General features: G+C 40.4%; 1 protein-coding gene across 1 annotated transcript in view; it reads left to right on the top strand.

The window, feature by feature from the left end:
* The first annotated feature begins 381 nt into the window (after positions 1 to 381).
* The window catches only part of BMX (BMX non-receptor tyrosine kinase), a 31,351-nt gene continuing 8,078 nt past the window's right edge, over positions 382 to 23,654 (top strand). Inside the window, exons 1-12 of the mRNA XM_050890780.1 lie at positions 382 to 519; positions 1,535 to 1,639; positions 3,986 to 4,067; positions 5,734 to 5,853; positions 9,865 to 9,926; positions 15,297 to 15,475; positions 18,561 to 18,620; positions 19,399 to 19,453; positions 21,057 to 21,136; positions 21,816 to 21,943; positions 22,366 to 22,440; positions 23,177 to 23,348. Of these exons, the coding sequence (XP_050746737.1) occupies positions 382 to 519; positions 1,535 to 1,639; positions 3,986 to 4,067; positions 5,734 to 5,853; positions 9,865 to 9,926; positions 15,297 to 15,475; positions 18,561 to 18,620; positions 19,399 to 19,453; positions 21,057 to 21,136; positions 21,816 to 21,943; positions 22,366 to 22,440; positions 23,177 to 23,348 (1,256 nt within the window). The remainder of the gene's footprint in view (positions 520 to 1,534; positions 1,640 to 3,985; positions 4,068 to 5,733; positions 5,854 to 9,864; positions 9,927 to 15,296; positions 15,476 to 18,560; positions 18,621 to 19,398; positions 19,454 to 21,056; positions 21,137 to 21,815; positions 21,944 to 22,365; positions 22,441 to 23,176; positions 23,349 to 23,654) is intronic.

Here is a 23,654-nt window from a genome sequence, read left to right on the forward strand (position 1 = left end):
ACTTCCATGTTATGCTGCAGATTTAACACATTTGTGCATAAAGCAGACTGTGCTCTTTGCCAGAAAGGGTTCATGGCTTTAAAAGGAGAGATCCTCAGATGATAAAGTAAGAGAGACACCTTGTTTAGAACTACAATATATCTGTAGCTTAAGTTTTGTATACTATGAATGTTTTTACTGAGTGAATAAGCTAAACAACCTCATTTGTTTAAGCAGTATTAAACACATGCTTTGTAACCATATATTACTATAAAATTTTATAAAACATATAGAGGACAATGACTCTCAATATATTCATTATTACAGTTTCTATAATTGGTGTTGTTATGTTTATTTATAGTAGTAAAAAAAGTAACTATGATGTTCTTTTAGGGAGAAGAAATGGAGAAGAAAACAATTCTAGAAGAACTTCTTCTAAAGAAGTCACAACAGAAGAAAAAAATATCACCAGTTAATTACAAGAAAAGGTTGTTTGTTCTCACGAAAGCAAACCTTTCTTATTATGCATATGACAAAGGGGTAAGAAATAATTTTTTTAAGTAAACTGTTCTAAGATTTTCCAGTGTCATCTTACTCCTCTGGTTTTCTTCTGTGAAACTTGATTAGACATTATGTGTTAGAACAACCGGTGCACTTTGTTTTGAGTAGAATCAAATCCTAGGGTATCAAATGCTAGTCTCAGTTCAGGAAAACACTTAGCCGCAGGCTTAAGAGTGTCTCTATTCAGAACAACTCTTACAGCTGTGCTTACCATTGAGCATCTGTTTGTGTCCTTCCAAAGAGAACGTAAGCAAGTAATTAACATTGGCATATGTTTACACATTGTCTTGAATAGGGATGTTTTCCTTGTTCAGACTTCCCTCCTGTAACTGATGTAAATAACTGGCTTCAGAAGTTACTTGTATGAGGCATAATTAGTTCAGAACCTCATCCCTCAGCTGCACAAAGCAGATGGTTAAACTACCCTTGTTTCCCAAGGAGTGACTGTATATCACAAAAGGGTGGCTTTTCGCTCAGAAGATCTCCCATCGGGAATGCAAATATATGTCCCAGGCAACTTATTTTAAAGTTTTTGCTCCTTTTCACACATTTGGACTCCTCCTGTGAGTTAGTTACATCCCATTACAAAACTGCAGGGAAGCTCAGTGAGAATAAGCTCCATTACCTTAACAAAATTATGAATGCCACAGCTAGCCTTCTGGTTTGCACTTAAGGTGTTTTCCTCTTAATTCCTCCTTCTTTTCCTCCTAGTCCCCCCTTCTGCCCTGTACTCCTGCAGTTGCAGCAGATGCTTTCTCAGATGTAGGGCTGTGTCCTGTAATTCTTGTAACTGACTTAAAAAGGAATTTGATCCATGTATTAGGTGCAGGTAGGGCACCAAGGGGTTTTTTTGCTACCTTTCTTTTAAAGTTTAACAAACCTGAAGCTATGGCTTATACAGCTTGAAACACAAAATTGTACAAAATAGTCAAACTAGAATACTTCATATTGTGTTAACATCAGTTTACAGTCTGCTGTCTTTCTTCTCTCTTAGAAAAAAGGAAGCAAAAGGGGGTCAATTGAGATTGAAAAAATCCGATGTGTTGAGACAGTGACTCTTGAGGAATCAACACCTCCTGCAAGACAATATCCTTTTCAGGTTAGCCATGAAATCTGTTTCATTTACATTTTATGTGAAATATGCCGGTTGTCCTAAGGTTACACTTAGTGTTCCTGTCCTAAGTGGTGATACCTGATATTGCTGAGTGCTACTGATATTTACAGCAAATAGAAAATCAGTCCCTATTACTGAAGTTTTGACTTTGCTGAAATATTTTTAATTGACTGTGATAGAATTTAGATCAAATCTTGTTTCTTTTATGTTCAAAGGTCTATCAGATATTTGCTTTAATATTATCTGGAATATATAGATCACTACACTATGTGATTATCACTTATTTTAAGGCAGAATTAAGCACTTACTTAAAAATTCTTATTTTAATTCTCACTGTCTCTTTCCACTTCTTTTTTTTTGGCCTCAATACTAAGTGCAAGATTTGACCCCTCACTGCCTGATTACCATTCAAATGTGCCACAGTCAGGAAATCCAAGGCTACGCCTTGTATCAGAAGATGCAGCTGCACAAAGCACGTGATGTTCAAGAATTAAATGTGATGAGAAAACCGTAACTTTGAATTTGCTGCCTTTCATCTTTTTCAGTTGCCCAGCTCAGGTTCCTCCTAGAGCCTCCATAAATCTCAATTTTATGGGCAGTGGGACATGCAGATGTGAGAAGTGGCCACAGATCCCTTTCTGGAGTGCCACTCCCAAACAGTGCAACCACACGCAGCAGGCTGCTAGAGTGAATAACAGGGTTGCTGAATAGTGTGTTAATTCATGACCCTGCAATAATTGCCATGCCCAAGGCCAACCTCATGAGAGATACTTAATATTTCACTGCCTGGTTGATCCTAGGTGTCATTCTGGTCTTCCTTTCCCTTCTCCCTCCCCCAGTTTTGTGGTACTGAATGACACATTTATGTTAAATTAGTGTATTTATGTCAGGAGTGCATAGTTCAGTTGAGTGGGGAAAAGAGTGCATGCTATAGTTACAGGATGGGGGAGACTGTTCTGGGAAACAGTATCTCTAAAGAGGACTTTAGGGTCATGATAGCTGAACATAAATTCCCAGTGTGATGCTGTGGCTGAAGGAGCTAATGGCATCCTTGGACATGGAAGCAGGCACATATTGACTAAAAGCACTCAACATGTTTTGACACTACTTTGATCACCAGGAGAATATTGTGTCTACTTCTGGTGACTATAATTAAAGAAAGATGTTGTAAACTGAAGAGAGGTCAAAGGAGAGACTTGACAATGACTAATAGATTGGATGGATAACATGTTAAAGAGAAAAGCTCACAGGGCTCCACCATTTAACTAAATAAGGAGACAGGAAGCAAATTGATCAGTCATGTATACTTACCAGTGGGAGTATCCATTTAACAACAAGAGCTCTACAATCTAAGAAACAAAAGCAATAAAGTGGCATTTGAAATTCAGTGTAGATGACTGAAAAGCAACATACACGAGGGAAAGGAAACCCTGACCTAGCACAGACACACACACACACACACACACACACACACACAGTCAGCCCAGTACTAAACACAATCCAAAAAGCAAAGCAGATGTTAGTAATTATTAGGTAGGCATCAAACAAAGCTAGCAGAAGATAGGCGAAAACAAGCAAAGGAAGCTGACTGTTCATATTGTGTAGCTAAGCTGTAGGACTGCTTACTGCAGGATGTTGTAGATATTAGTTATTTGCGTAAAAGGCAACTGAACGAATACACAGAAGAAAAATACCTCTCAAACAGTATTAAGTATAAATGCATCACCTTGGGATCAGGCATCCCTGGTCACTGTACAGCTGCCCTGAGCACATACTCTGCCTCAGTATTTGTTACTGGACGCTGTCAGATACGGGTTCCTGGCCTCAGTGAGCATTCAGTCTGGCCTTGTGTAACACAAGGCAGAAGCTGGAAGATGAATGTGGAAAAACTGAAGTGGAAAGAAAGAGTTTACATGTGGGCTATAAGGTCTTTTGTACATAGAAGATGGGAATATTCAGAAATTTTCGATGCTGTCCTTTGTTTCTGCAACTGTGCTTTAGGACATGAACCACTTTGGTTAAGGCAGTACATATTTTTTTTATATTTATATTTATATTTATATTTATATTTATATTTATATTTATATTTATATGAAATACACTTATATGAAATATAAGAAATGTACTTACTTACATGAAATATGAAGTATTTATATGAAATGGCAATAATGTAAGTGACCTTTGAGAAATATTACTAAGTTGTGGGAGTTCAATGTGGGTCCACAGAGCCTATTTCTTTGGTTCCCATCCCCTTCTCCTTTCCCCTCCTGCATACTAGCACGCTTTCAGGCAGTACACTCTCACCATACTGGCTTTCCCAACCTCTTCCAGATCGTGTACAAGGGTGGACTTCTCTACGTCTATGCCTCTAATGAAGAGAGCCGGGAGCGGTGGCTTGCAGCTTTGCATAGAGGTAATACTATTCCTTTGTGTACCAAAATATTCAAATAACATGAGGAGGGACAGGAAAATGCTCCTGCCTCATCATTTTGTGCCATTCTTTGTCACTTGTTTTTAGTCTCTTTCATACTTCAGCACTGACTGGTTGAAATGCATGGTATTTTCAAGAATGGATTAGAAATTTTAAAGGCTGAAGGTTTCAGTGAGAAATAAGCCAAAATAAACTTTTTTTTTTTTTAATGGGCATTTTTTAATCTTCATCAAATGTTCAGCCTTTACTGATGCAGATTAATAGAGCACAAACATTCCTGATGTGGCTAGTATAGCGCTTACCTGCATCAATGCCATTTTGATAACCAATACTGCTAGTGCTTTTTCCTTTGTATTTTCCTCCTTTTTTTCAAGGAAATCTCTATTGTTTTTGATGAAGCAAAATCACAGTCATGCAAAGCGTAAGTTATAAGCAGAAAACTGTGTCCCTGCGTAACTCCAGTGAAGGCAAAAACCTCACATTGAATAGGACAGCCCTCACACATGCTGGCCATTGTAGGAACAAAAATAGGCAATCTGTAATGGCCTGTGAACCCAATTTTACTTGTAAGCCTGTGTATGAGCTACCTCTCTGTTTATGACTCCCTTTGCATACACAGAAGTGAGGGTATATCAATTAATTTAGTGAAGTTATGAAGAATGTGGACCAGAAGCATTCAGCAAACTACACTGAGCCTTGTAGAAACCAAGATTTTCAGTAAGATTTTTTAAAACAAAATTTGTGAAGAGTAAGGTTGCGTAAGTGATGTATTTTGTAATGCTTACGAGACAAATAATAGCACAAATATTCGACTGCCTACAAGCCTTTCAAAAAGTGTATAAAAATCACTTGTCACGAAGGGGTGTCCTGATCCTTTTGCAGCTCTCTTGCATGTTCAGGAATCTTGGGTTTACACTGCCTCACCGCAGCACGACTGAAAACCTGTCCTGACACAACCAGTTTTTAAAGTCTCACTCTACACCTTCTACATTTCTTCTAGATACCTTTTGAAACCAAAACTGCTATTACAGCTTACAGAACTAATGTATCACTAGCACAGTGATACTACTGGTGCTATTTTTCCAGAGTAAAGCAGTGCTTCAGATAGATACAAAATAAATATTTCTGTGATGGTGTTCCCTTTTGGTGTGCTTAAATAAGAACTGTATTTTAACAGATAAATGTTAGTTTGGATTTGCCATATGGCACATTGAGTATCAGTGAATATAATCTTCTCACAGTAGATAGTTCTAGGAAAATACTCAGCATATTTTCATATATGAAAATGTTTTCTTTCAATTATTTTTATTATTGATAGTGAAATCTTTATAAGATCCACGATTTTGGATCATAGCTGTTGGATCCTGTTTTGGCTTTGGGTGTTTCGTTGGATTGTACCGTATATCTCCTTCTTGGCACTCAGGTTTCTTTCTCAAAGAAACAGGTAGCTGGAGGGTATGGATTTCAGACTTGAGTTTGCATAGAGGAATATGATATAGAGATAAAAATATGACCAGGATATGTGTCTAGAGCTAGAAGTCGATAAGCATTCTGAGGTCCCATGGTCTGGTGCAGCAGACTATTGATCATAAGGAACATTCTATTTTGCAGCCTGTCATGTTCTCTTTGGTTTCTTTGTGCTTTCCAGAAATTAATGACAATTCTGATTTACTAAACAAGTACCATAGAGGATTCTTCATCAACGGGAAGTTTCTCTGTTGCAACCAGACGTGTAAAGCAGCCCCGGGATGTACGATTTGGGAGAAATGTAATGTGTTCTTTTACTTGTTTGATTAGTCTCATTGATGTTTTTCACAATATTGCCAAATCACATGGACATTTAAGGCAGTGTAATCAATATAAAAGCTAATCTACTTACACCTTTTCATGTATGTGCTAAGCTCCTTTTAACATCATAGCTGCTATACGTTGTAGCTTATAGTATAACTGGGGGAGATAATACACTAAATTATATCTGCTGTGTTTGCTCAAAAAGTTAGTGACATTTTTACCTACAGAATAAACCGGGTGGAATTATTTTTGTCCTTATTCTTAAGATCTCAAGCTAAATTGTAGTACTATGCTGAAGACCTTTCTAGTGATGAGGTCCCATAAGCTGGATGGGTAGGAGCAATAGAAGTTCAGCACAAGAGTGGGTATGGAGGAGTGTAAAACAATACAGTTTCATAATTAAATACAAGTGAGACTCTTATATTAATATATAATTATATGATTTTTTTCTAAACAGTGTGATTTAATTTGCAGCATTTTTTTTATTTTAACATGCTTTTCTGAAGTATTTTTTGTAGAGTTTAGTCACAGTTATTTAGGGGTTTTAGTTGTTATCTGTAAAGACTGAGAGAGGAAAATTTGTAAAGCGGTACCCTCCAAGGTGTCACATTTTCAGAATGGAATTCCCTCATGCCTGTGTACATGCTTAACAGTGAAAGGCCATGTTTGGGAGAGGGAACAGCAGTTTATGAGTATTTGGGCTTCAGCCTTTTAAAGCTTGATTATCTGGAATTGTAGAGCACTGGTAGATCCACTGATTTCAATGATGATTGAACCTTGGTCTTAAGCATTTACAGTCACAATCAAAAAAGTATGAACCCAAAATTAAAAGTTAAATCCAAAAATGTAGGTGTGAGCAGTTAGGAACCTGATTTAGATCTGTGAGGCTGCCTGTAACACACATTTGCCTTTGAAAATTGAAATTAATGATATAGGCTTATCTACTATTACTACAGGTTTCATCATTATGGAACACTAAATAATATAAAGAGTTGTCAGCTGATTTGTAACAGTAATTTGAATAGCTTCATCTAGGTTCAAAACACTTGTTACAAAAGCAAATAAGGCCATGAAACCCCCGGTCAGCTGCAAGGACAAGGAAATACCTCATTACCAGTCATGGATGACTTAGCCAAGAGAAGAATTAAGAAGAGAATTTTTGTATATTGAACACTTTGTTTATGTCTAAGATAATAATGCATGCAGGATAATGTGCTGTATCTACTCTAAATTTGTTCCTAAATAAGTTCCTGAGGTTGCTAACAGAGATGCGTGGAGCACAGGGAGACTGTCTGTGTAGGGATGACTCCAGACAGCCTTAGTCTTGTAACCACTGGGTAACTGAAAGCAGTATTTCTTAATCACTGCTTCATAGACTAAAAGTGTCAATGAAACAATTTCAAAAAAACAGAATAAAAATAAAGCATACAGGTGTTTCCCTCTGTATGCAATCAAATTGATCATGAAATGATAAAGTTTTCGATTGTCGGAGAAGTAAGGAAGGGGGTCAGCAGAACTGCTACCTTGGACTTCCGGAGGGCAGACTTTGGCCTGTTTAGGGGCCTGGTTGACAGAGTCCCTTGGGAGGCAGTCTGAAGGGCAAAGGAGTCCAGGAAGGCTGGACATTCTTCAAGAAGGAAACCTTGAAGGAGCAGGAGCAGGCCATAACCATGTGCCAGAAGACGAGCCAGCAGGGAATGAGACTGGCCTGGCTGAACAGAGAGCTTTGGCTGGAACTCAGGAAAAAAAGGAGAGTTTATGACCTTTGGAAGAAGGGGCAGGCCACTCAGGAGGACTACAAGGATGTCATGAGGTTATGCAGGGAGAAAATTAGAAGGGCCAAAGCCCAACTAGAACTGGATCTGGCTACTGCATAAAAGACAATAAAAAATGTTTCTATAAATACATTAGCAACAACAGGAGGGCTAAGGAGACTCTGCATCCTTTATTGGATGAGGGGGGAAGCATAGTGACAAAGGCTGAGGAAAAGGCTGAGGTACTTAATGCCTTCTTTGCCTCAGTCTTTAATAGTAAGACCAGTTGTTCTCCAGGTACCCAGCCCCCTGAGCTGGAAGACAGGGATGGGAAGCAGAAAGAAGCCCCCATAATCCAAGACGAAATGGTTAGCGACCAGCTACACCACTTAGACACACACAAGTCTATGGGGCTGGATGGGATCCACCCGAGGGTACTGAGGGAGCTGGCAGAAGTGCTCACCAAGCCACTTTCCATCATTTATCAGCAGTCCTGGATAACCAGGGAGGTCCCAGTTGACTGGAGGTTAGCAAATGTGATGCCCATCTACAGGAAGGGTCAGAAGAAGGATCCAGGGAACTACAGGCCTGTCAGTCCGACCTCAGTGCCAGGGAAGGTTATGGAGCAGATCATCTTGAGTGCCATCTCATGGTACCTCCAGGACAACCAGGTGATCAGGCCCAGTCAGCATGGGTTTATGAAAGGCAGGTCCTGCTTTAACCTGATCTCCTTCTGTGACAAGGTGACCCGCTTAGTGCATGAGGGAAGGACTGTGGATGTTGTCTACCCAGACTTTAGTAAAGCCTTTGACACTGTTTCCCACAGCATTCTCCTGGAGAAACTGGCTGCTTGTGGCCTGGATGGGTGTACTCTTCACTGGGTAAAAAACTGTCTGGATGGCCAGGCCTAAAGAGTGGTGGTGAATGGAGTTAAATCCAGTTGGCGGCTGGTCACAAGTGGTGTTCCCCAGGTCTCAGTACTGGGGCCAGTTCTGTTTAATATCTTTATCAACAATCTGGACGAGGGGATCAAGTGCACCCTCAGGAAGTTTGCAGACGACACCAAGTTGGGTGGGGGTGTTGATCTGCTTGAGGGTAGGAAGGCTCTACAGAGGGATCTGGACAGGCTGGATCAATGGACCGAGGCCAACTGCATGAGGTCCAACAAGCTAAGTGCCAGGTCCTGCACTTGGGTCACAACAACCCCATGCAACGCTACAGACTTGGGGAAGAGTGGCTGGAAAGCTGCCTGGCGGAAAAGGACCTGGGGGTGTTGGTCAACAGCCAGCTGAATATGAGTCGCAGTGTGCCCAGGTGGCCAAGAAGGCCAACAGCATCCTGGCTTGTATCAGAAATAGTGTGGCCAGCAGGACTAGGGAAGGGATCGTCCCCCTGTACTCGGCACTGGTGAGGCCACACCTCGAATACTGTGTTCAGTTTTGGGCCCCTCACTACAAGAAAGACATTGAGGTGCTGGAACGTGTCCAAAGAAGGGCAACAAAGCTGGTGAAGGGTCTAGAGCACAAGTCTTATGAGGAGCAGCTGAGGGAACTGGGGTTGTTTAACCTGGAGAAAAGGAGGCTCAGGGGAGACTTTATCACTCTCTACAACTACCTGAAAGGAGGTTGTAGCGAGGCGGGTGTCGGTCTCTTTTCCCAAGTAACAAGCGATAGGACAAGAGGAAATGTCCTCAAGTTGCACCAGGGGAGGTTTAGATTGGATATTAGGAAAAATTTCTTCACTGAAAGGGTTATCAAGCATTGGAACAGGCTGCCCAGGGAAGTGGTTGAGTCACCATCCCTGGAGGTATTTAAAAGACATGTAGACGTGATGCTTAGGGACATGGTTTAGTGGCGGACTTGGCAGTGCTAGGTTAACAGTTGGACTTGATGATCTTAAAGGTCTTTTCCAACCTAAATGATCCTATGATTCTAAATAAGCTAACAGAACTCGGAAAACCACAGAATTAAACACAACCACAAATTTCCTTGAATTTGTATTTTGGCATAAATGAAAATAATGGTTGATGGAGGTTCTAAAGATATTGAGATGGTGCTTGAATTACAAGAAGGTTGGAAAATACAGAGCTAAACCATGTCGATACCTCAGGAGGTGAAATGTCAGCTGTCATGATACTGTTGCTGCCACTGTATAGATCTGCAAGTGATAAAGCCTCAAGAGATAAAGCCTTACTTAAATTCATGTTTTTTTCTTTAATTCTCCCTCTCTTCTAGATGTGACTCTGTGTTGTACAACTGGGTCTGTGAAACCACTACCTCCAGTCCCTCAAACGCTGGTAGGTGAAAACATTTGAGTATCTGGCTACAGGGAGAGACCCAGCATCCAGGTGGTAGTGAGGGCTGTGGGATGGGATGGAGAATTGCAAACAGCCACTCACTGGAAGCTGGTGTAGACCTCTAATCTGCAGTGCAGATTCAGCATCCTTGTATCCACCAGCATGTCAGAGTGAAGGACTCACCTCCCTCCTCCATGTGGCAAACGGAAAGTCACAGCCACGTTCAGTTCACTTTAACATGCTGGTGGCAGTACTGGCTACAGCTCTTGTAGGGATGTCTTTTACTTTATACACTTATTTCCAGTGGGATCAGGGAATGCCATCAAAATTAGCTCTCTAGTGTGCAGGAGGTCCCCATTCCTAGAGATGCCAAAAACTCCCCTCCACCACCCTCCCCAGTGAAAACGGTGCTCATAGTACATGGAGAAAACATTGTAACTGAAGATGTGAACAAATATACCTGCTTTGCATGGGTGAGAAATGGTGGATGAACTGCATTTATCTCAGGCAACTCCCAAGTTGTGCTCCTCTGGGGTTGGGTCAGGAGTACAGATGCCTGTTTAGGAACGTCTGTTTAGCCCAACTTTACAGAGGCAGCCTCTAAGTTAATGAATTGGGAAGTGCATCTGAGCTCTTTATGTGCTCTTGTCTATATCTTAACTTTATATCAGACAGAAATCCAGGAGTGTGGTGTCCCACCAGCACCCACTGGCCCTTACTGTCCATCTGAGAAAGGCAGGCTTTCACAGACCCAAAGAGACAAGCAGGACACCAGGATGCCAGAAAGGACTACTCGTGCTCAATTCAGCCTGAGTCCTCTAGCACAGCAGTTGCTTGATGAAGAAGGTCAACAGTTGGCAGGGTTAAGAATAAAAGTAAACTGGAAGATCTGCTTCTATGCTTATTTCCTCATCTACCTCCTCTTGTACAAATACAAGGGCAATAGTGGTATCTTTGACCTTAGTTTTACTGCCCAGCTTAATTATTAAGGTTTGTAGGTGTGAAGGAGGTAACAATGACAAGAGAATAGAAGAGACCAAAGTGGCTTAAGTTACGATGTTTTCATCTCTTAAAAAAAGGACTAACAGTATGGTCTGACTGTGTATTCACACATCGTTACACAGCCTCCTCCAAATTAAACCAGATTGGTTTTCAAATCATGGGATTTTTAAATCTGTATTTCCCGATTTATTTTAATTTGTCTTCTGTTCTGTATCTTTAGAATACAGTCTGGGTCTATTTCCTAGTTTCTCTCTGTTAATCAGAAAGTAACTTAAAGAAAAAAGAAAAGAACCTGGAATTTTTGTGTGTACAGTTGACATGAAGAGCCAGGGCTTTAAGAAACACATAGATTATCAAGAGAGAGAAGATAAAATCACAAGAGCTGTGAAATGGAGCTTTAAGAAAAATAATAATAAAGCCTTGGAAAGAAGCTATGAACAAAGAAGCTTTTGACATTTTTTCTGATAATGAGATTTGAAAGTAATAGCATTGTGAACACGCAGCAGTGTAACCTGTTTTGAATACCGTGGTCTGTTTTGCCTGGCTTCCATCAGGAGATGCTTTGTCTATCTGGAGAGATCATCAGTCATGCAAATCTGCTGCTGAACATGCTGGCTTCTGCTAGGCCTTTATGATTTATTTTTATTATCTGCTTGAATTCAGAGAAGATATTTTGAAAGGGAAATTTAAAAAGCAGAGACATGACAGTTTTCAGATGGGTACTTCTAAAACAGGTTCAGTAAATGCAGATATAATAACTACCACATCTGGTTAGAACAACTTGACTTCATTTTCCCAAGCCATATGATATAATCAGGTTAAGAAGGCTAATACTGACTTCTCATAGTGAGGAACAGTCTATATTTAGTCACAGAGCTACTTCTGTAAGCTCTCAGCACATTTTTACTTTGCCTGTTCATCTACTCAGTTTGATCACCAGAGGTACAACCATACCCCCAGCCTTCCTTCCGCCTACCTCTCAGTTCATGTGCCTCACCTCTCCAGCCTCTGCAAGTCTTGCTCCCTTGCTTTCTTCCCAACTGACCAGGGGCATTACTTTTGCATGTAGGCAAAACTGACCAGAGGCATTACATTTTGCATGAGGCATTACTTTAGCGTGCTTATATCCTGCACCTTTGATGCCTCTGTCCCTTTCATCGGTTCAGCACGATACCTCCAGTCTCCCACAGAGGAGCTGGTTCCTAAAGAGTGATGCCATTACGAAGAATAGTGGGCACAAAGGTCCCTTCATGGGAACCAGTGGGCACTTCCCCTGTGCTTTGACAGCAGCAGGAAGCAGGAGCTTCCTGCCTGAGAATCACTTTCACCTCTGCTGGTGCCTGGCATCCACTGTCTTTGCAACGGAAAATGGTTCAGGTAGGTCAGACCAGTACTGCAGTAGATCAGATAGAAGTCCACTGAGTGCACACACATATCTTCTCATGATTATGTATTAGACAAGTTTTACGGAAGCTGAAGTGATCCAGCACATGCTTCCAGCTGTACGGTAGGGGTGCAGTTCTGCAGATAGTAACTGTTCCCCATATGCACATCGCAGCTGAATCTCAGATGGTCGCCTACGGCTCTCTCTAGATGACAGTGGCACAGTTATCAATATGAAAACCACAATAATATCCTTGCCAGCATAAAGGAAATAATAAGATCCACTCAGTTACTGTTAGGAAATGCTCTGGGGCTTTCAGCCAGTGCTGGAAATGGAAAGCTGTATATATGGACATAAGTCAGGACATATTAATCTGTACCAGGTTACATATGAAGTCCATCCAGAATATTACAACAGACAAATACACATCCAGCAGTGAAACCCAAAGGGATGCAAATCTGATGTGCTCATCTTTGGCTGGTTCTTTTCCCTGGCAGGTTGGACAAAGCAAAACTCATTTCTGTGATAATAATTCTTTATACCATTTACTTTGGCCAATGCTTTGCAATTTCTTCTGTTCACACAAAAAGATGAAAGCTCCATCAGAGGATGACACTCTGATCATTCCACAAGTAAAACACAGGAAATTAAGAAAGAACAATTTAATCTCCAAAAATTACCAAGTCCAAATGTCAGAGGTGCACATCAGCTCATAAACACATTTCTTGAATGTCAGCTTGCTCTAACATCACTAGATGCTTTAAAGAGAAAACAATTTAATTTCTGTATCATAATTTTCTCCATCTTTCTGACAACTGCAAGCAGCTCTAGTTGTGTCATTATTCCACAAAGCAAATGGTCAGTCTAAGACTTGAATCCTGCCTAACACAGGCCCTCAAGCTATAAGCTCCTTTCCACTAAAGTCAGATATGACCAACAGGAACCACCCTTATTGGGTTCAAGTAGTGGTACTTGATGAGTAACAGACCTAATTCTAGTCAAATGAAGAGGACTCTGCTGTGAGCAATACCTCTTTAAAGAATTAGTATCTCCACTAGAGCTTAGTGAGATCAGATTGAGACTTTGTGTGTTTGCAGGGAGGGATCATGTGTGTCTTCTGGCTCAGTGGACTCGATCAGGCATTCACTTGGCTCTTTGGTTTCTCCTTGTTTAAATTAAGTAAAGAAATGTCAATAAAGAGAAAACAAGCCGACGTACAATACCATGGTCATTTGGACTTGATTTAAAGGAATCACAGCCTGCTTCAGGACACTTGACATTCTTCCCTGGCATTGCATTATAGTGGTTTTCAATACTAAACAGGTGGCATTTGGAGCCTTTTCTCCTAAGTCTTTCTTATCTTCCCTCATCCTTTGCTGTCAGTGTTTCAAGTGTAGTTTTCTCTGCTCTTAAAGAATTGTGATGTCTGGATGTTCTCAGTTATGACATTTCCCCAATTTCTAAATGCATTTCAGTGCCTTAATTTTAGATGCTCTTTTCTCCATGATTTGATTGATGTCACCTAACTTTAATGCCAGGCTTCTCATCCAAGTCATTTGTGTAGACCTTCTCAACAATCACTGATGAGAGGTAGACACTTCTGTAGGATGATGTATTTCACATGAAGACACGGGTCAAAGCTAGATAAGATGAATCCCATAGTTACATACCTAAACTTGTTTAACTCTGCACAGGGAAAGTTATGCACCAAGGAGTGGGATTCCTTACATTCAACATGCTTAGCAGAGAAACATCAATAAAACATGGTAAAGAAAGGGAATGATTTAGAATTAGCATAGCTTTTTGCTTTCAGTCATTAGTAGTGACAACTGACTAATGCTTGTTGTGCTTCATGGTAACATTACTATTGATCAAAAGCCATTCAAAAAAAGAAAGTTATTTTATAATACTGTGATGGAGTCTTTTGGTACAACAGGACATCATCACACTTAGTTATAGTAAAGCACAATTTGGTCATGTGGTGTCCAAAGCACATGAATTGCAACAGTTCATTAAGTAGTATCAGCTAGATAGGTGGCAGGCTTTTGATACAAGTCAAGTCTGTCACGTAATTCTGGTAATGAGAGCTTCCTATTACAGCAGTGTCAGCCTCCACTCAGAGTTAATTGCTTCTAGTGTCGTTATCACGGAACTTGGTTCTGTTCTCACCTGTCTCACCAATGTGGACAACAGTATCTGGGCTGTGCTTCTAAATGGATGAGGAAAAAGCTGCTTGTCTGTGCCCATCTTCTTAGCTTTGATCAATTTGCCTCATATCATTATACATGTTGAAGATATAAGTGATGATGTACATGTCGTGTTATTTCTTACTGTAACCTGTTGTCTTGGTTTCGGCTGGGATAGAGTTAATTTTCTTCCTAGTAGCTGGTATAATGTTGTGCTTTGGATTTAGTATGAGAATAATGTTGATAACACACTGATGGTTTTAGTTGTTGCTAAGTAGTGTTTATACTAAGTGAAGGATTTTTCAGCTTCTCATGCTCAGCCAGCAAGAAGGCTGGAGGGGCACAAGAAGCTGGGAGGGGACACAGCCAGGACAGCTGACCCAAACTGGCCAAAGGAACATTCCATACTATATGACATCATGCCCAGTATATAAACTGGGGGGAGTTGGCCGGGAAGGGGGGATTGCTGCTCAGGGACTGGCTGAGCATTGGTCAGCAGGTGATGAGCAATTGCATTGTCCATCACTTGTCTTTCTTGGGTTATATTTCACTCTCTTTTTGTTATCTTCTTTTTCATTACAATAATTGTTATTATATTTTATTTTTTATTTCAATTATTCAACTGTTCTTATCTCAACCTATGAGTTTTAGTTGTTTTTGATTCTCCTCCCCATCCCACCGGGATGGGGGGAGGGAGGAGGGAGTGAGCGGCTGCATGGTGCTTAGTTGCTGGCTGAGGTTAAACCACGACACCTGTGCTGCATCTCCTTATCATTTTATTTCCTCTGTCTTCAAAAGCGGAAGCATAGAAGCCTGCCTCAGGTGCTATCACCAGAAAAGTCAGTCCTGAATACGGCTGTGGCCCAATGCAACTATGAACCCGAAGGAAATTCAGCTATCCGGCTTGTCAGAAGCAATAAATACTATGTATTGCAAGAGGAAGATTCTGACTGGTGGAAAGTAAGGGATTTGGAAGGGTAAGTATGCCCTGCAGAATACTTTTGTTCCATGACCACGGTCTTCCACATATCTCATCTTCATAGACAACACTGCAGGCAGTCCTGGTACCTTTCAGGATCTATGTTAGAATTACCTTAGTCGCTTTTAAACATTGCTCTAGAAGTTTCATTGTCTTCTGTACAACTCCATTTTCATTACCATCCTTGGCTGCCAGGTTGAGTAAGATTTACAACAGTCACTGCCTAGTATACTAGCTAAGATAGCATCCAGTGGCCATAATTTTGATATGTGCCTGAAGAAGGGCTTGTGTACACAGAAGCTATCCATTTTTTTCCAACTATTTAGTTTAAGTGAATAAAAAGATAATATCTCTCCTCAGAAATGTTGCCTCTCTTGTATGCACAAACCATCTTTAGATGAACACCATTACTATTGCAGTGACAGCATGGGAGACCAGTGAGAACCACTGAGGCACGAATCACTTATCACTTCAGTCTCTCCCCAGCTTTAGCAATACTTCTCCACAAAGACAGGGCACTCCCATCCTGCACAGGGTTTAATTATTCTTTTTGAGCTTCACTTCAGCAACTTAAAATAAGATATTTTTCATTAATATGCAGCTAGGGCAGAAAAGAGCGTCTCTTCCCAAGTTATTAAATGAGAAACAGCTTTAGGAGTACGCTGGAGACAAAGGCAGTGCAACAAACAGGAGCTGCCTGGAAGAGATAAGATTTCTTGTCTGTCTCATGATGGATACTCGCTGAATTTGATTTTATGTACTTGATAGAAATGTGGAAGGGAAGAATTTTTGAGCTAGGGGATGCCCAGACTGGTTTGGAACAGAATGAAATTACTTGATGCACTCATAATTCACTGATTAAGTTTACAACTGCAAGAAAACCAACAAATAAAACAACCTTGACTTAAGGTAAAGTGTCTGCACTTTATAACTCACAGGATTGGCATACGGTTCTGGATGAAGAAAGCAGCACACAACCCTGGCAACTCAAAGACAATAATAAATTAGTAAGCTGAGATATGCTCTTAAATGCCTTCACTGGACTGTTTATGGCTATGTAAAAACACATGATACAGGCAGCTCTGCTTATACAACCTCAGTAGAGGGCTCTAAGATGAATGAAGGAGCAGAGAGATATCAAGAGAAAGGGGGAACATTTACAGTTTTTTCTTTGGCTTGAGAAACTGAGACTTTTGCAGTATTGATGCTGTAAGGACAAGTCACACATACATCATAACAAAACCTTTAAATTCTGCTTGAAAAAATTGAAGATCTTGTTTTCTTGAATGTAGTAGGAATAAACATCAGGAGTTACCTGTTTCACCTGTTTGCATGCACTCCTAGTTTTCTTCTCGCTCTACTGAGATCTGTGTTAAAGAAACTCTTCTTTTCTGTGTCCATCCATATTCAAATATACAATTTATTCCCCCTATTTATTTTTCTGATGGGCACAGCATACAGCCCACCCCCTTACAACTACAGATGCCTCTTGGCCCCCATAACTTAGGTCCATCCATGCCATGCTGCCAGCTGCTTTAAGTGGCAGCTCAGCTGTCCATATTCACTTAGCTTAGCTTCTCAGTTGCATCTGGCATTGTGTCGGGAAGAGTGCTGAGCCTACCTATTGACTTTCTGCGTTCGACCTTGGATGCTCTGCTGGCACCCATTAGTCACTGGCGTCCTTCATCACAGCAACGGAGATGGCATGTAATGAAATTGTTGAACATCTACTCCAATCTTCCATATGATGAAGCCAATCCCTGAGGAAGAAGCCATTTCAATGACTAGCGAAAAGAGTACTTCATTGAAATGTAATTTTCTAAAACAAATTACTCCTGTATTTTTCTACATGGTAAGTAAAAGCAGAAATGTTTTAACCATGAGCATTTCTGTTAGTGGCATTCTAAAAAGTGACACTCTGATTAATCCCTTTTCGTATTTTAAGTGACCAAATTTAAGATACAGTCATGTACAATAGCTAAACTGTGAACAGTTTATTTTGCAGGAATGAAGGTTTCATACCGAGCACTTACTTGAGAAAGTTATCTCTGAATGATGATGAGCCAAGGTGAATCAATATGCAGCCATCCACTGCTTAAATGTTTTCCTCACCACTCTAGTAAAGATTAGGCAATATTTCTGGAATATTTTTCTTTTTAAATAACTCTCTGAGTACTAAACGTAAAGTTTCCTGAAAGGTATGGAATCAGATACAATTTGTCTTCTGGACTCATACATTAATGCAAAAAACATCAGCTGAAAATCCTGGTTTCATTTAAATCAATACGGTTTTGCCACTGACTTCAATGACACTGGGATTTCAATCTTTGTACTCTTATTCCAGCATTACATTAGCCTTGCTAGCACTCTTGTGCCTTTGTATGTATGATGTGAGCAGTCCTGTACAGGGTAAAGGGAATCCACGTCTGTTGAAGTGATACATCAGACCCACTTTTCCTTTTTAGTAAGATGGCACAACATTGTAAGCATTAAATGTGTTCCTAAGTATTTGAATGAAAATCTGACAGAAACATAGCAGATTGTCTCATAGTAAACCATACTGGACAAGATTCAGAGGTTTCCTTAAAAAAAAACCCTACTCTTACAGTATCCTGTAAAAGACAGCATAAATAAGAATCATTATTATTTCTGCACAAGAAGTTATTTTAGAGGCCTCTTTCTCTGCCACATGAACTCCTTCTGTTGTCTGTCATGCTAAGAACATTTATTTGGGAAGTCTAGGATTGTGCAGTTTTGGAAATCTTCCATGTCAGTTTTGAAAAGGTAGATGCAATCTCTTCATAAGGTCACTAAAGGGATATGTAGTTTCATTGCCTGTTACAGCATGCACAAAGAATATTTGGCTTTCCAACACACTGCACAGTGGAGGGAAAAGGCTGTATAAGTGTTTACCAAGTCATAAAAAAATCCAGACAACTAAATATGTCTTAAATTTTTGAAATATTCACCTTAGACCATGGCATAACTACTCAAAAAATATATGTAGTATGACTTTTAACCGAAGGAAGGTATTTTTCATAACTAGTTTTTCACAATTTCAGCATGTTGTTTTGTCTTTGCAGGGAAAACTCCAGTGTCAGTGAACAGACATTGGCAGAAGAGCAGAGTATTGCTGAGCATGAGTGAGTATATAGAATATGTCTTCATGAGAACCAAAAGATTCTTTGGGCAGAGATTGTCTTTCCACTTTACATGTCCACTATACCTAGAGCAATGGTATCCTATGTATGGCTGTCATAATAATGATAATTATTATAGATATTGTCATCAGCATCACTGCCCACAGACTTCCAAAGGCATGAATGTATTTGTTTTCAGACAAAAAAAGGCATTTAGACAAATCAGTCTAGTATGCTAATAAAGGGATGCTTCATAAAATTGAACTGCTATTAAAAAGGCTTCATTGGAGCTCCCTGAACTAATCTGACATGGCATGTTTGACTTGTTTCCTCCATTTGGGATCTTTCAGTTTACTTAAATATTATGACAACCAGAAAGTTGAAGGTTAAAGGAGAATTATGCACCTCCCAGCTTTTAGGGAGACAGCTGTGTCATGGTCTGCAGGAGACAGAGCAAACTACTTCTGGTAGAGCTCCTGGCAGAGCATTAGAGCACCAGGATCCTCCTCTAAGGATTTACTGTAAAAAGTCAGCCACAGAGTGGGCCCAGATATTTCAGGAGGAGACCCACTTCATGGATGAAAGGAAGCAGATGGGAACTAGTGGTTTCCCTTTTATCTCATGGCCTAAAATCACACATGCAGGACAAGTCCCAAGTCTACTCTCTGGCTTTTAAAAGCAGTTTTGAAAATACTTACCATGTCTGGCATTTTTCATGTGTCTCTTGTGCCTTATTCAGAAATCAGCCCGTGAATAATAAGCCCAATATTTCTCTTTGCAGTTGGTATGCTGGTAATATCTCCCGTGCCCAGTCTGAGCAGCTGCTCCGTCAGAAGGTCCTACATATCCTTTTTTGCTTGTATATGAACAACCATGGAAATGTTTCTGTGCCTGTTGTCTTTGCTATACTGTGTAGCTAGAGGATGCTGATGCTCTTCAAATAGCTGTAGTATTACAGAGTGCTAGAAACTCTTGTGCTAGTTTGGTATTGATAAACAGATCTCCAAAATGCCTGGATGTGTTAATGGCTCTTCTACATAAATGAACAAATGTTGCACCTCTAAAATACACTTGGAACAAAGCCACACTGAGTGCATTTCCCCTCAAAGCTCTGCTTTTTGGTTTTACCTCTGGGCCTGTGTTGTTTGCCCCAGTATGGCTCTTTCTGCAGGTCAGTCTAGAGGAATCCTCTGTGGTGGTTTTACGATATACAAATGTAGAGTAAAAGAAGTTCACCCAGACAAGCAGACAACCCTGAGCAAACGCAGTGCTATGCTCACTGAGCGTTGGCTGGATGCAGCTGACTAGGAGCAAGGATGGATAGCACCATAGGACTAGTCAGCTGTACAAGTCTTTACAGCAGACGACTGCAGAAGGACTTGTCCATGTACCTTTCTGGAGGAGACCCAGCCTCAGCCATGCCTTGCGCTTGAGTGTGCTGTGTAAACAAGTTTCCCTCTTGTGGCTTGCTGCTTTCTCACAGCCAATCTTATTGGTACTCCGCCACTAACAACTTTGATATAATCCGACCCTATGGGAGCCTTGGCTCAGTGTCCTTTCCCTCAGGTTCAGGAATAAAATTCAAGTGTGGCAAATCACTGGAGAAAGGCAGTTATGTCCCAGTCCCAAAAGGTGCTGGATACTCCTGACTCCAGTTAACTTTAAGGGGACATGAAGTTTCCTTTGAACTTCACAGCAATGAACCTTGGTCTGTATGTGAGGTTCTAGATGTCTTCTTTCCTCCCTGCAATAGCCATTCCTAGCCCATTAGAGGTGTAGCTGTTAAATGAACCCTGAAAACCAGAATTTCCAGCCTAATATGGTAAACCATTAACAGAAGCAAAAGTGGATAGTGAAAGTTAGGACTGGAGTATGACATAAAGACTAAAAATAGTCCGAATATAATAGAGTGTAGTGAAAATCTTTCTACTTATTCAGTAATTCAGAAATACTTTGGCAATAGAAAATACATCAGTCTAATGCATTATGTAAAGGTGTGGTGGATAGAGCTCTTATTCAGATGGGAGGTATGTGGCAGTGTTTGGGTCTTATAACTTGTACTGCCTCTGGAGGGTACATGAAGAAGGAGACTAGTTTAACAACTCTCCATCTGCCCAGTTATAAATCTGTATCTGTGCACAAAAACAAAACTGCAGACTACTTGCTTCATGTCTGGGCTAGGGTACAACTCACCTAATTTTAAACATTTACAGTGGGATACCATAACCAGTTACTAGAATCTCTTTTTAGTGGACAGAAATAAATATTTCTAAGGTGTAATTCATCTTGTCCTAAAGTAGTCCCCAAAGGAGGTCAGATGAGTCATGTCTCCTTCTCTCCATTGTGGACATTACAGTGTAAAAGCCTAAAGTTCACTGAAATGAATCCCAATCTCATTGTTCCTTGTAACTTTTTTTTTTTTTTTTTTTTTTAAATTAGGGGAAAGAAGGTGCTTTTATGGTTCGGAAATCTAGCCAAGCAGGAATGTATACTGTGTCTGTATTCAGCAAGGTTCCTGAGTGAGTATCCAAAGAATGTGTACCATTTCTATGAGCATGCCATGGGCATGCTACTTGGTGTGACTGGTCAACAACAAAATCTCTACATTGTGTTAAAGGTGAACCTCGGGCACATTTAGGTCATATTAGTTATTTGAATTCATACATGACAGTGGCTCCCTGAACGGGGGAACAGAAGTCCAGAATTGTCTCATCTAAACATAGGCATGTAACAGGCACATAATCTAGGGGAACAGTGGGATCTCAAGAGTGAGAGAGAAGGAAGGGAAAGGGGAAGGGAAAGGGAAGGGAAGGGGAGGGGAAGGGGAAGGGGAAGGGGAAGGGGAAGGGAAGGTGTTCAAAATTAGATGTAGAACCATTGCACAGGCAGTATATAAAAGTCTTTTGCTCTAGATGTAACTGTTGGGAGACAAGTACTAACCATCAGACTACACTAGAGTATGCAGCAGAAGTCTCCAATGTGCTAGGAGCCTGTACTACATAGCCAGCAGGTGTTAAGTGGGGGAAAAGCAGACTGAGGCAAATGTAACAGTCTTCCTGGTGACATCTACTACATATTTTTTTTTTTGGCCAGCTAGAGTGTTGCAGTTCATTCAGCACCCAACTGATCTATTAACGCATGGGCTGGAAGGCACTTTGCAAGGTTTTGACATGTACTGCACTTTGTGATGTTTTTCAGAAGTAAACAAGGAACAGCCAAACATTACCATGTGCACAAAACCCCTGAGAACAAGTATTATCTCGCTGAAAATTACTGTTTTGAATCAATTCCTAAGCTTATACACTACCATCAGCACAACTCGGCCGGTAATCTTATACGCTCTTTCTACTTGATTGGCTTTGGCTTAGGCTTCTGGACTTGTCAGTATTATGGTGAATCTCTTCCAATACTGAATACTCTAAATATTGAAACATCTTTTGGGAGAGCTTGGGTGGAACTTGGTCTAACATACTCACAATCAATGCAGTTGCTTTCCTTTGCTGTACAGTGCTTTTTGGTATTGTACTAACTCTTCTTGCAATACCTCTGCTGGACTAGCCCTTCAGCACAGAAAATTTTCAATCTTGTGAAGTGATGCAGCAGCTGCTGAATATTGAATATTGAATATCTGTCATTTCCTGGATGGTTGTAATATGGCAGGGAGAGGGAGGTATTAGTTTCCCTGTATTTTCTTTGATTTCAGAAGACTCATGCATATATTGTGACCTTTAACAGGTTTTCTTTGTAGGTATGGTGACAAGGCTCCGGCATGCAGTGTCTACGCAAGTAAATAAAGTACCATCCACAGCTTCATTAGGAAATGGTATGAAGATAACTTTCCTGTTTGAAACTAGTGTCAGTCTTGGCCACCAAGAAAAGAATAACCAGAAAATCATGACTGTTACTGCTTTCAGGCTTGCAGGAGGTTACAGAATCTTTGTTTGGTGGCCATTTCCACTTGTCCATGCAGGAGGCAATGTGAGAATTTGGGAAGGATGGACTTTCAGTCAATAGCTCCTTCTGTAGTTTCCTCTTGTCCAGTGTAGCATTGAGACTTTATGGTTCTATGAAATAGGGTATCCCTTCCTACAAGTGCATCTAGTCTACATCCAGGGCAACATGAATGCAAAGGCATTTTATATCAACTTTCCTGTTGTGCCCTTTTTAAGGCATTTTATGTCAGGTCTTATGTCAACTGTGCAAGACCTTGCATGCTTCCTTCCCCAGCACATCTGAGTCATGGCCATTCTTTCCCTTTGCCGCATTACCTGGCACAGTAATACTTGTTCTCCAATCTCCTACATGAAAATATATCGTCATTTGATGCATAAATCTTTCTCAAATCTATTTATAAGGCTTAAACCTAAGCAGTAGCAAACAACACTTGTAGGAAGTGTAGTCTGCTTCCATAACTCAAACACAAAGCTGAGACAGGTATGTTGCTTCAGTGCTGCATGGTTCTGCAACCCCTCAGAGAAAACAACAGCATTGCATGTGGGGGATACCACGCTTGCATTTGTCCATTTTTTTTTGCTAAAGGAATTTATTTTGTCCCATAGGAATCTGGGACCTGAAACGAGAAGAAGTTGTCCTGTTGAGAGAGCTAGGGAGTGGTCAGTTTGGAGTGGTGCATCTGGGAAAGTGGAAGGGACAATATGATGTGGCCATAAAGATGATTAAAGAGGGAGAGATGTCAGAAGATGAATTCATAGAAGAAGCTCAGACCATGATGTAAGCTATGGCATTGCTTAATTATTTGGAAATAATGATCTCTCCAACATTAATCAGTAATGTATTGCACACACAGGAAAGAATTTCCTCTTAAAAATAGCATTAAGTAGCATTGAGTACATTAGGCACAAGCTAAATAGGTAGCCATATAGGATATTTGAAGTATTACGAAAAAAACTTCACAAAGATTGATACAGTCATCTGCAAAGTTTTCAATTAACATCTCTTCCACAACTTCAGAGGTTCCACATATGTCACTTAAAACTCTGCTTCATTAGCATTTCTACAGAAACAGTTAGAAAGCTG

The sequence above is a fragment of the Gymnogyps californianus genome, chromosome 1 (genome assembly GCF_018139145.2).
Source record: "Gymnogyps californianus isolate 813 chromosome 1, ASM1813914v2, whole genome shotgun sequence".
Classification (NCBI taxonomy): Eukaryota; Metazoa; Chordata; class Aves; order Accipitriformes; family Cathartidae; genus Gymnogyps; species Gymnogyps californianus.